Raw genomic sequence first — 12,781 nt, forward strand, 5'->3', positions numbered from 1 at the left:
TCAGAGGCACCCCTTCAAAAAGAGAAAAATCAAAAAGATCAATAACCATTCCCCAAGCGGAATCCGGCACTCAGCCGAACACCGAACATCAAGATCATTCGCCTACTCAGAGGCACTCCTTCAAAAAGAGAAAAATCAAAAACATCAATAACCATTCCCCAAACGGAATTCGGCATTCAGCCAAACACCGAACGTCAAGATAATCCGCCTAACAGAAGAGGCCAATCAAGATCAAAACGACAGAATCCCCCAGCGGATAACAGCCTACGCAGAGGCAACAAAACCAGAAAATCAAAAGAGTCACCCGAATAAGGATAACCGGGATACTCCACCAACGTCGAAAGGACGTCAGCCAATCATAAGGCATCGCTCACTTCGGAAAGAGCATCTTTGTGTCTGCATCCCTAAGGAATCAGAAATTCCCCAGTGGATACCAACTACGCAATGGAAAGTTGGGACACAAGAACCTATGAGTAACTGCACATCCCCTAGACGGATCCCTGCATTATCCAGCCCTCAGCGGCATCAAAATCAGAAACAACCGTCGAAGCAGCATCGTGGACTATGGAGACAAAATCATCACAAATCCCTAGAGAGGGCAAACTCACGCTACCAAAGTGACCAGAAGCACAGAGGTATGCAACCCTGGGGAGGGCAAACCGCAGACCCTGGAGAGGGCAAACTCAAGCTGCCAAAGTGATCAGAAACACTGAGGTATGCAACGAGCCTGGAGAGGCGACGACTAATACTCAGCTACCCCATCCTCAGAAACACGGAGGTATGCAGCGGCCAACGTCGTCAGAAACACAGTAACCGCAGACCCTGGAGAGGGCAAACTCACGCTACCAAGGTTGTTAGAAACACCGAGGCACGCGACGAGCCTGGAGAGGCGACGACTAATACTCAACCTGGAGAGGCTACTCAACAGTTTTCCCACCTGAAGACGCTACAAGTCGGAAGGGTGGCTTGCTCCCCGGACAATTAGGTCAACTCCTTTACTTGTCAATCAGTACACCAAAGAAGCCGTTCGACTAAGTAAAGGGGGGGCAGCTGTATACCCCTAAAATTGTCCGGGTCGGAAATAAAGCTCGAAGACTCTCAAAGACTGAAGGAAAGTCAGCCAGAAGGACTCCTGGAAGACCCTAGGATGATTCTCTGTAGGTCTAGGAGTCTTAGAGTAGCTCAAAATAAGGGTGTGTGAGGATTGGAGCTCAATACGCCCTCCCTGGAGTTCAGTACGGCCGTATTGGACATTTTGAACTACAATACGGCCACACTGAAACCAATACGGCCGTATTGAAGTTTTTGAACTTCAATACGGCCGTATTGAATTCAATACGGCCGTATTGAATTCAATACGGCCGTATTGTAGTTCAAAACTTCAATACGGGCCGTATTGACCCCCCAGGCCGTATTGCGCCTCAATCCTATATATAGGACGTCATTTGGACGTCATTCCACACTTTTTTCATACTTTTGGACCCTCTTGCTGAGTATTCTGGGGTTTTTGAGCAGTGTTCTGCCCTAGAAGTCTCTCCGAGAGCCGATCCGACAAAGTTCTTGAGTTTTGAGCATTTAGCTTGAGGATTCGAACTAGTCGAAGGAAAATCTTTTTGATTTCCATAGTAAAAATTAATCTTTAGGGAAGGAGCGAGCAAGCGTGTAGTGGGAAGGAGCGCCAAAAAGCCTCCTAACGTCTGTTTGAATATATAAAAGCACGCTTCAAAGGTTTCTTTTTCAAATCCTTCCTTTTATTGCTTTCTGATTGTTGCATTGCATTTTTCATCATGTAGATATCTCGTTTATAGTCGTTTATAATAAATAGGGGTAATTTAGTAATTTTACACTGTTATTTATAAAATAATCCGTCATAGGGAACCCGAAAGGGGCGTTGTGGGGTGCTAACACCTTCCTCGCACGTAACCGACTCCCTTACCCGACTCTGGTTGTAATGGCCAAAGTTGATTTATGAAATCAATTGCCTTATATCTTTTTCCAATGTTTTGAGTAAAACATTGTTGGCGACTCCAAGAACCCTTCTTTTGCGAAAACCACTAATCCATGGAGGGTCCCGCTTGGGATTAACATGGATTGGTGAATCATTTAATAAAATTGTTAGTTCGATGAGGTCTCAGTTTGAGAATAAGTCGTTCTAACAATCCATCATTTTTCAAACCTTTAAAAAGAGTCCAACCATCGTCGCGAATGCCAAGGTCCGTTTCTGCGGGTGGCGACAATCTTCAAACTCTTGGTACACAGGCGTGTTTAGGTAGCCTTTCGCTCTACAAGGACCTCACAAACACTCAAGAAAAACACTAAGAGAGGAGAGAAGGTTTCTACTTGGACTAGGTCAATTGAGTAGTGTGTGTGGGGATATGTGCGTCGGGCACACATTTATAAGCACCCAGAGGCATGGAACAATCGTTCTGGTTTTGGAACAGGTCGTTCTAAACTAGGGTTTCATGTTGCTTTTAGTGGGCTAGAACGCCATTCTGAATTGGGAACGACCCATTCCCAAGTAGGGTTTCATGTTGTTTTTTATGGGGCGAAACAACCCGTTCTGCGCCTGAAACCCTAATTTTGAGCTTCTAGGCCTTTTATTGCTGCTCTGGTTCATTTCGATGCTTTTTTGGGCCCTTAGGGGTCGCTCATGTTGTACTAGCAGTCCATTGTCTCTAGCTTTGGCAGCCTAGACGAAATCTGGTGTCTACATCTAGGGAGAGAAATGAAATTTTAGAAAAAGATAAAGCGTTACTATAATTCACCTTGATAAAAATTATTAAATCAAAAGTATTGACCCAACTTTTTGTCCATTTTTTTTTTGTAATTACCTAATGTACTAATATAAGAAAATTTATATAAATAAATAAATTTGGCAAATAAATACAATGTGAGCTAATTTCATTGTATCTATTTGGATAGATAAAGACTTAGTAAAAGATATAATAGATTGACTGAGAGTTTAAAACAAAAGATTCAAGAAGTATGTGAGATAAGGAGTTGGAGAAAACAAAATTCAGTGTGGTGCCTCAGGTGGAGGAGGGAATGGTTTGAATGGGAGAAATAGTTAGTACAAAACATATTGGAGGAGATAAGTGTAGTATAGATAAAGAATGATGTATAGATTGTTGATCATGGAACATAAATAATGTAGAAGTTTGTATAGTAAAAGAAATAAAAATGTTTCTTTACATGATAAGGGGCTCCTACATATACTTATGTTTTTAAGTGCTTTTGGGATATTTGGGTACCATCTAATGTATTAGCATTTGCGTGGAGGATGCTCCTAGATAGAGTACAAACAAAGGAAAATTTTGAAGACGAGAAGGATAGTACATCTAGCTAGTGAAGATACTTCATGCCTTTTTCTTAAGGATGACAAGTAGATATGTACTTGTAGGTAATATTTAAATTCATGCTGACTTTGACCAGAAATACTTTATTCAACCAAATATAGATACGGATAATACTTGATTTATTAAATAATGGAGATGGGTTCACATACTTGCCATGTACTCATATCCGTTTTAAAATTTTAGAAATTTATTTTATTTTTTAATTTCACTAGTACAAAAATGACTTTTAAAATCGGTTATAAGGTAACCGATTTTAAAAGTGACGCGTTGGCAATTTCGTAAATAATGACATTACTTTTAAAATCGTTACGTTATAACCGATTTTAAAAGTCTCTAACGTTACTTTTAAAATCGGTTCTTGAAGACCGATTTTAAAAGTTCCACTTTTAAAATCGGCTCTTCAGGAACCGATTTTAAAAGTGGACTTTTAAAATCGGTCTTCAAGAGCCGATTTTAAAAGTGGAATTTTAAAATCGGCTTTCCAAGTGATAGTCAAAACTCAAACTCAAACATTTACACAAGAGATAGATATGGATGATCGGTTAGAGGAGATGCTTCGTGATATGGGTCCAGAATCATTCAAGCGTGCACATATGTATGAAACTATGTGCAATGATTTGGAGAAGCCGTTATATCCAAACTGTACAAAATTCACAAGACTTTCAGCGATATTAAGATTGTTCAATTTGAAGGCAAGAAATGGATGGAGTGATAAAAGCTTCACAGAATTGTTAGAGCTACTGAAAGAAATGCTTCCAAAGGGTAACACATTGCCTAATCGTAACTACGAGGCAAAAAAGGTGTTGTGTCCTATGGGTTTGGAGTATAAGAAGATACATGCGTGCCCAAATGACTGTATGTTATATCATGGTGAGTTTGAAGGGTTGCATCAATGTCCAAGATGTGGGTTGTCACGATATAAAAAGAAACAAGATGATTATGATTATGATGTGAGCGCTAAGGGTCCTCCAGCGAAGGTTTTATGGTATTTGCCAATTGTTCCGAGATTAAAACGTTTGTTTGCTAATGCGGATGACGCAAAGCTAATGAGATGGCATGAAGATGAAAGGAAGGGTGATAGAAGTCTTAGGCATCCAGCAGATTGTTTGCAATGGAAAAAAATTGATTCTATGTTTCCAAATTTTGGCAAGGAGTCAAGAAATGTGAGGCTTAGACTAGCTACGGATGGAATGAATCCATTTGGTAACTTAAGTACTAAGCATAGTTCATGGCCTATTATGATGATTTCTGGTCCAAGGCAACCAGGAAACGACATTGATGTTTATTTAAGTCCATTGGTGGAAGACTTAAAGATGTTGTGGGAAGAGGGAATTGATGTGTTTGATGGGTATTCAGGTGAATTGTTCAGGTTGCGTGCCATGTTGTTCTCCACAATCAATGACTTTCCAGCATATGGAAACTTGTGCGGCTATAATGTTAAGGGGCATAAAGCTTGCCCTATATGTGAAGAGGACACTTGTTACCATCAACTACTTAATTGGAAGAAGACAGTTTACCTTGGCCATCGAAGATTTCTTAAACCTAATCATCCATATCGAAGGTTAAAAAAATCTTTTAATGGATTTCAAGAATATGATAGTGCTCCTACTGCATTAATTGGTGAGCAAGTTTATGAACAGATGAAGAATTTAAATATGACACTTGGAAAGAAAGGAAAACAACCCAAAGAAAGAAGCATATGGAAGAAGAGGTCGATATTATTTGATCTTCCATACTAGAAAGTTCTTGATGTTAGACATTGCATTGATGTCATGCATGTTGAGAAAAATGTATGTGATAGTGTAATTGGCACACTTCTCAATATTCAAGGCAAGAAAAAAGATGGACTCAACTCTCGTCTAGATTTGCAACTCATGGGAATACGACAACAATTGTATCCATAACCTAAGGGTAAGCGAACATATTTTCCCCCAGCATGTCACACATTGTCAAAAAAGGAGAAAACAAGTTTTTGTGAGTGCTTACATGGTGTCAAAGTGCCGCATGGTTACTCTTCTAATGTAAAAAGTCTAGTATCAATGAAAGATTTGAAATTAGTTGGCTTGAAGTCTCATGATTGTCATGTACTAATGCAACAACTTCTTCCTGTCGCGATACGTGACGTTTTACCTAAAAATGTGAGACAAGTCATAACTAGGCTTTGCTTGTTTTTCAATGGCATATGCAGCAAAGTAATTGATCCACATAAGTTAGATGAGTTGGAAAATGAAGCTGTTCTAATATTGTGTCAATTGGAGATGTATTTTCCTCCTTCATTTTTTGACATTATGGTTCACTTAATCATCCACTTGGTCAGAGAGGTTAGGTTATGTGGTCCTGTCTTTTTGAGATGGATGTACCCAATTGAGCGATACATGAAGATATTAAAAGGGTATGTGAAGAACCAACATCGTCCAGAAGCATCCATTATAGAAAGGTATATTGCAGAGGAAGTATTTGAGTTTTGTTCTGAATACATGTCCCAAGCTGAATCAATAGGCATTCCTAAGACTCGTCATGAGGAACGAATGGTAAGGGTACGATAGGCATAAAATTGAAGAGCATGCCACGAGAAGAAGTGCTTCAAGCACATTTGTATATATTGAACAACACCGATGAGGTTCTTCCTTATTTAAATGTGTCGCCACCGGCCCGAAACGGGCTTTCGGCATTCGCGAAGGATGGTTGGACTCGTTTATTTGTTTAAAAATGTGGATTGCTAGAATGACTTATTCTCAAACTGAGACCTCGTCAAACGAGCAATTTTATTAAAATGATTCACCAATCCATATTAATCCCAAGCGGGACCCTCCATGGATTAGTGGTTTTCGCAAAAGGAGGGGTTCATGGAGTCGCCACCAATGTTTTACTCAAAACATTGGAAAAAGGGATAAGGCAATTGATTTTATAAATCAACTTCGGCCATTACAACCAGAGTTGGGTAAGGGAGTCGGTTACGCGTGGGGAAGGTGTTAGCACCCCACAGCGCCCCTTTCGGGTTCCCTATGACAGATTATTTCTAAAATAATAGCGCAAAAATTACTAAATTACCCCTATTTATTATAAGCAATTATAAATTAACTATCTACATGATGACAGTTAAATATGCACACAGAAAGCTGTAAAAGAAGGGATTTTTAGAAAAGAAACCTCTTGAAGCGTGCTTTTTATATATCAAGTAAAACTGGGAAGCTTTTTGGCGTTCCCTCGCTCTACAAGCCCGCTCACTCCTTCCTCAAAATAATTTTTGACTTGGAAATCCGGAGGATTTCCCTTCGACTAAGTTCGAATCTCCAAGCTAAATGCTCAGAATTCCAGAACTTTGTCGGATCGACTCCCAGAGAGATTTCTAGGGCAGAACACTGCTCAAAAACCCCAGAATACTCAAGGAGGGAGTCAAAACTGTGTAAAAAAGTGTGGAATGACGTCCAATTGACGTCATATTTATAGGGAATAGGCGCAATACGGCCTACAGAAGCAATACGGCCGTATTGAAATTTTTGAACTTCAATACGGTCGTATTGAGTTCAATACGGCCGTATTGAAGTTTCAGAAACTTCAATACGCCGTATTGAGTTCACTGTGGCCGTATTGAAGCTTCAATACGGCCGTATTAAGTTCAGTACGGCCGTATTGGGCTTCATTCCCTCCACTTCCTTATTTTGAGCTATTCTAAGACCTCTAGACCTACAGAGAACCCTCCTAGGGCCTTCCAGGAGTCCTTCTGGCTGATCTTCCTTCAGTCTTCGAGAGTCTTCAAGCTTTATTTCCGACCCGGACAATTTTAGGGGTCTACAGCTGCCCCCCCTTTACTTAGTCGGACGGTCTTTTGGTGTACCGGCTAACAAGTAAAGGAGTTGACCCAATTGTCCGGGTGATGTGCCAACCTTCTGACTTGTAGCGTCTTCCGGTGGAAAATTATAGAGTAGCCTCTCCAGGTTGTTGCATACCTCGGCGCTTCTGACAACCTCGGTAGCTAAGTTTAACACCAACGTGCCTCTGACGACGCTGATGGCTGAGTATTGTCTCTCCAGACCTTGAGTATTGTCTCTCCAGACCTTGAGTACTGTCTCTCCAGACCTTGAGTACTGTCTCTCCAAACCTTGAGTACCGTCTCTCCAGACTTTGTTTGAGTACCGTCTCTCCAGACCTCGTTTGAGTATTGTCTCTCCAGACCTCGTTTGAGTATTGTCTCTCCAGACCTTGTTTGAGTATTGTCTCTCCAGACCTTGTTTGAGTACTGTCTCTCCAGACTTTGTTTGAGTATTGTCTCTCCAGACCTCGTTTGAGTATTGTCTCTCCAGACCTCGTTTGAGTATTGTCTCTCCAGACCTTGTTTGAGTATTGTCTCTCCAGACCTTGTTTGAGTACTGTCTCTCCAGACTTCGTTTGAGTATTGTCTCTCCAGACCTTGTTTGAGTACTGTCTCTCCAGACTTCGTTTGAGTATCGTCTCTCCAGACCTTGTTTGAGTATTGTCTCTCCAGACCTCGTTTGAGTATTGTCTCTCCAGACCTTGTTTGAGTATTGTCTCTCCAGACCTTGTTTGAGTACTGTCTCTCCAGACTTCGTTTGAGTATCGTCTCTCCAGACTTTGCCTCTCAAAGATGAGGTAGTTGAGTATAGTTTGTCTCCACAGTCCACAATGCTGCTTCGACGGTTTGTTTTTCTGATTTTGTGCCGCTGAGGGCTGGATAACGCAGGGATCCGTCTAGGGGATGTGCAGTTACTCATAGGTTCTTGTGTCCCAACTTGCATTGCTTAGTTGGTACCCATGGGAATTTTTGACTCCTTGGGGTGTAGACACAGATGCTCTCTCTCTGAGTTGAGCGATGCCTTATGTTTGGCTGACGTCTTTTGACGTTGGTGGAGTATCCCAGTTATCCTTATTCGGGTGACTCTTTTTGATTTTCTGATTTTTACTGCCTCTGTGTAGGCTGTTATCCGCTGGGGATTCTGGATGTTGATTTTGTCTCCACAGTCCACGATGCTGCTTCGACGATTATTTTTGATTTTTATGCCACTGAGGGCTGGATAACGCAGGGATCCGTCTAGGGGATGTGCAGTTACTCATAGGTTCTTGTGTCCCAACTTTCCATTGAGTAGTTGGCGCCCATTGAGGAATTTCTGTTTCCTTGGGGTGTAGACACGAAGATGCTCTTTCTGAGATGAGCAGTGCCTTATGATTGGCTGACGTCCTTTGGACGTTGGTGGAGTATCCCGGTTATCATTATTCGGGTATCTCTTTTGGGTTTTCTGATTTTTGTCGCCTCTGTGTAGGCTATTATCCGCTAGGGGATTTCGTCATTAGTTGTGATTGGCCTCTTCTGTTAGGCGTATCAGCTTGACGTTCAATGATTGGCTGAAAAGCTGAATTCCGCTTGGGGAATTGTTGTTGATTTTTCTGATTTTTCTCTTCTTTGAAGGAATGCCTCTGTGTAGGCTGTTACCCGCTGGGGGATTTTGTCGTTGATTTTGATTAGCCTCTTCTGTTAGGCATATCATCTTGATGTTCAATGATTGGCTGAAAAGCCAAATTCAGCTTGGGGAATAATTATTGATATTTTTTATTTTCTTCTCCTTTTTGCAGGGATGCCTCTTGAGTAGGCGATTGGGGATTTGGGGATCTTATTGTATCCCAGAGTATTATTTAGGAAGCCTCTACAGGCTTAGCCTCGCTCAGCGCTTTGAGTCGGAGAGCTATCTTCCACTGAGGAAGTGTTAAGTCCTTTGACTTGTATATACTGTTTGGATGATCGCACTTCCATTGGGGATTGCGTCGATCTTGCTTTGATAGCTCTTGCTGGGGATTTTCCCGTGAGCTTGAGCTGAGGTTCCCTCTGGGGAGTATTATTTCTGCGAGCCTCTCCAGGCTCAGTTATTCTGCATACTGTGGAGGATGTGGAGTATTATTTTGGTAAGCCTCTCCAGGCTTAGTTATTCGGTACAAATTGTTTGTTGGATTTTCTATATCCTTGCCTTTTTTATTTTCGGCTTTTTCTGTATTTTGCCTTTTCTTCTGATTTGGCTTTTTCTGTATTTTGCCTTTTTTATGTTTTTGGCTTTTGCTGTACAGAAATTAAAAGTGCTAAAGAAATTAAATTCAGTTATTATGAGAGAGTATTATTTCGGCAAGCCTCTCCAGGCTCAGTTATTCTGAAGGAGTATTATTTCGACAAGCCTCTCCAGGCTCAATTATTCTGTGGGAGTATTGTTTCGGCAAGCCTCTCCAGGCTCAATTATTCTGTACGAGTATTATTTCGGCAAGCCTCTCCAGGCTCAATTATTCTAAGAGAGTATTATTTCGGCGAGCCTCTCCAGGCTCAGTTATTTTGAGAGTATTCTTTCGGCAAGCCTCTCCAGGCTCAGTTATTCTGTATGACGCTGTTGATTTTCTGAATCTTTGCATTTTGTTTGCTGTTGTCATACACAAGCAATTTTTCTATTTTTTCTATTTTATGTAGTTGCCTCATGACGAGGTCTTTGAAAATTTCTTTATGGCCAATACGGCCGCATCCATTTCAGTACGCCCGTATTGAGTTGAAATTTTGTTCATAACCCTGATTTTAGTACGGGTGTACTGAACATGGTACAGGCGCATTGTTTTTTCTGAAATTTATATTATTTATTTTTTTTGTTTTTTCAATAAACAGAGAATAAGTGATCTTCCAGTACACCTATCATCTGTATGCATGTATGCAGTATGGTGCACCTAATTCTATTTGATTCTTTTTTCAAAAGAATTAACCGATGCGTTTTTGTGTTTGGATTTTTCCATTCCTCCAGACGGACTGTGCGCTGCCGACTTCTGTAACCGAGGAATGATGCGTATTATATTTGAGATTTGGTGTCATCAACCAAATGATCCTTCCCTTTCTTTAGAAGATGTGTCAACCCTCCTATTGACCACTATATCTCCATGTTTCCACTAGATTATTCAAAAATCGTTGGGACAAGAGAGAAAAGAAGGAAAGGATATATTTTCAAAAGTTTGTGTTTTAGAGGGGATTATTTTATTTTTGAAAAATTGTTTTTGTAAGCATGGATGGCCAAGGTAGGCTTATTGTGTTTAGGTTTGTTTGTTTAAACACTTATGAGGTTAAGCACATCTTTGTTATTAATGATTGTGCTTTGACAACTTGGATAGCTTTTCTTGAGCCCCTTTGTTGAATTCAATTGATGGTACCATCATGGATTTATTCTGTTTTTTTCTTTTTTGATGGCTTTTACTTTTGCCTAAAACACCCATTTGTGGTGTCTTAGCGGGCTTTTGTTTTTATTCATTATTTTGTAACCCTAATTTTTGCCTAGGTCACCCTTTTGTGGGATTCCTAGCGGGTCTTTTGGTCTTATTTTGTAACCCTAACTTTTGCCTAGGTCACCCTTTTGTGGGATTCCTAGCGGGTCTTTTGCTCTTTAGGATTTCTTTATCCATGATGGCACTTATTGAGGCCAAGAAAAGGTGCTCCAAGTTGACACACACACTTCCACATAAAAATGATGTGGGTTTATTATTATTAAGATGATTTTAACCTCATTCATGTTTATTCAAACAGGGTTAAAATAATGTGGTCTAGAATTTTATTGCAAGCGAGAAAAGAAGCAATAAAGAATTAATGAAGAATGATTTTATTATAATCATAATGGAAACATGTGCCCTATCGAGGCTCGGGGGTCGGGCTGTCCCCGAGGAGTGATCTCTAATAGTCACTGAGTCTATACATCCCTATCGGAAGGAGAAAAACATTTTGACGACGACGACCGGCCTTGACGCTTGTGAACCGGCCTTCCTAAAGATCTGGCTTAAAGAACGTCGAGAAGGATCTTGATTCCTCTTCGTTCTTTGATCTTTGTTAGGGTTGTATCCTAACCCTTGTTTCCCCGGATTATCCTTGATAATGGGTAGCTCCGGGATTCCTTGGGAGTCCTTGCCTAATCCTTGTCCTGGCAAGTATCCGTTCTTGGTGAGCATGGAGGCTACCTTCTTCATTTCTCGGGGAAACGTTTCGACATTGGCGATTTCCAATGCTTGGAAGGCGGTTTCTAAAGCTTCCTCCGCTGCATCCACGTAAGGTATGGTGGATGGTTTGCTGATGAGTATGTCATCTTCAGCTTGTACAGTCACCAGTTTGTCACCCACTATGAACTTGACTTTCTGGTGGAGCGTAGAAGGAATAGCTTTCGCATCATGAATCCAAGGTCGGCCGAGGAGACAGCTGTATGCGGGAGTGATATCCATCACTTGAAATTCGACGTTGAAGATAGTGGGTCCAATTTGGATTGGAAGATTGATTTCTCCCACCACTTCTCTTTTAGATTCATCGAAGGCTCGAACGATCATGTTGCTCGGGCGCATTTGGATTCCCTTGATTGCCACTTGCTCGAGCGCTCTTTTTGGCATTACGTTCAAGGAAGATCCATTATCTACCAAGACTTTAGCGATGTGATACTCCTTGCACTTTATAGAGATGTGCAAGGGCTTGTTGTGGTTTGATCCCTCGGCGGGGATTTCTTCATCGATGAAGGTGAGGTGGTCATTAGCCTTGATGTGACTAACAATCCCCTCAAACTCGTCTTGGGAGATAGTGTGCGACACATATGCCTTGTTCAAGACTTTCAACAGATCTTGTCGATGCGGTTCGGAGCTTTGGATCAACGACGACAGCGTAATCTTTGCTGGCGTCTTATGAAGTTGATCCTCGGTGGAGTACTCGCTCTGTCGGATTTACTTTAACAGCTCGTCTGTCTCCTCCTCAGATTCTTTTTCCTCGGTTTTCTTTTCTTCTTTTTCTTTATTCTTGGGGGCTTTATCATAAAGATCTTCGGGAGTGTAGATCCTGCCACTCCTAGTTATGCCCCCAAGTCCAGCGATGTTGGAGATATCGCTGTCGGCAGAAGAGTGGATGTCGTATATCCACGGCACAACCTTATTTGATTTGCAAGGGAAAGGCCTTGGAACTGTGATCCTTAATGGTGTTGGACCTTCCCCTTTGTTTGTCTGATTACCAACAACGGAGTTGACGTATGCTCGCTTGGCATGGTTGTTGGCTTACACTTGATAACGAACGGCGTGCGATCCATTCTTTGAACATACGCATCGATTATTTCTTTCTTTTTATTAATATTTATTAATGGAATACTAGGAGAGATGTATGAAATGAATAACTCCTAGATCCCTCCATGATCTATATGCATGATATGAGATGATGGTGGTGGATATGCATGCATAGTGTTTATTCAACTAAGCATTATCATGTTTTTAGGATGTTCCTAAGATGATGCATGATATTGCTTGGTTTGGATAAATAACCCTTTTTTCTTTTTTTTTTTTTTTTTTTTTTTTTGGGTATTTTTATTTATTATATTTTTTTTGTATTTTTGGGTGAAAAGGGAAACTACCTATATGAATGTGATGAAGGTAGATGT

At 41.0% G+C, this 12,781-nt stretch overlaps 1 protein-coding gene across 1 annotated transcript; it reads left to right on the top strand.

The window, feature by feature from the left end:
- Nucleotides 1-3,886: 3,886 nt before the first annotated feature.
- Nucleotides 3,887-5,095, top strand: LOC145957284 (uncharacterized). Its single transcript, XM_083073509.1, has one exon. It carries the CDS (start codon nt 3,887-3,889, stop codon nt 5,093-5,095), a length of 1,209 nt encoding a protein of 402 aa, XP_082929635.1.
- Nucleotides 5,096-12,781: the final 7,686 nt, after the last annotated feature.

This window comes from Cajanus cajan, chromosome 4 (assembly GCF_000230855.2).
Source record: "Cajanus cajan strain Asha chromosome 4, NIPB_CcT2T_4, whole genome shotgun sequence".
NCBI classification, from domain to species: Eukaryota; Viridiplantae; Streptophyta; class Magnoliopsida; order Fabales; family Fabaceae; genus Cajanus; species Cajanus cajan.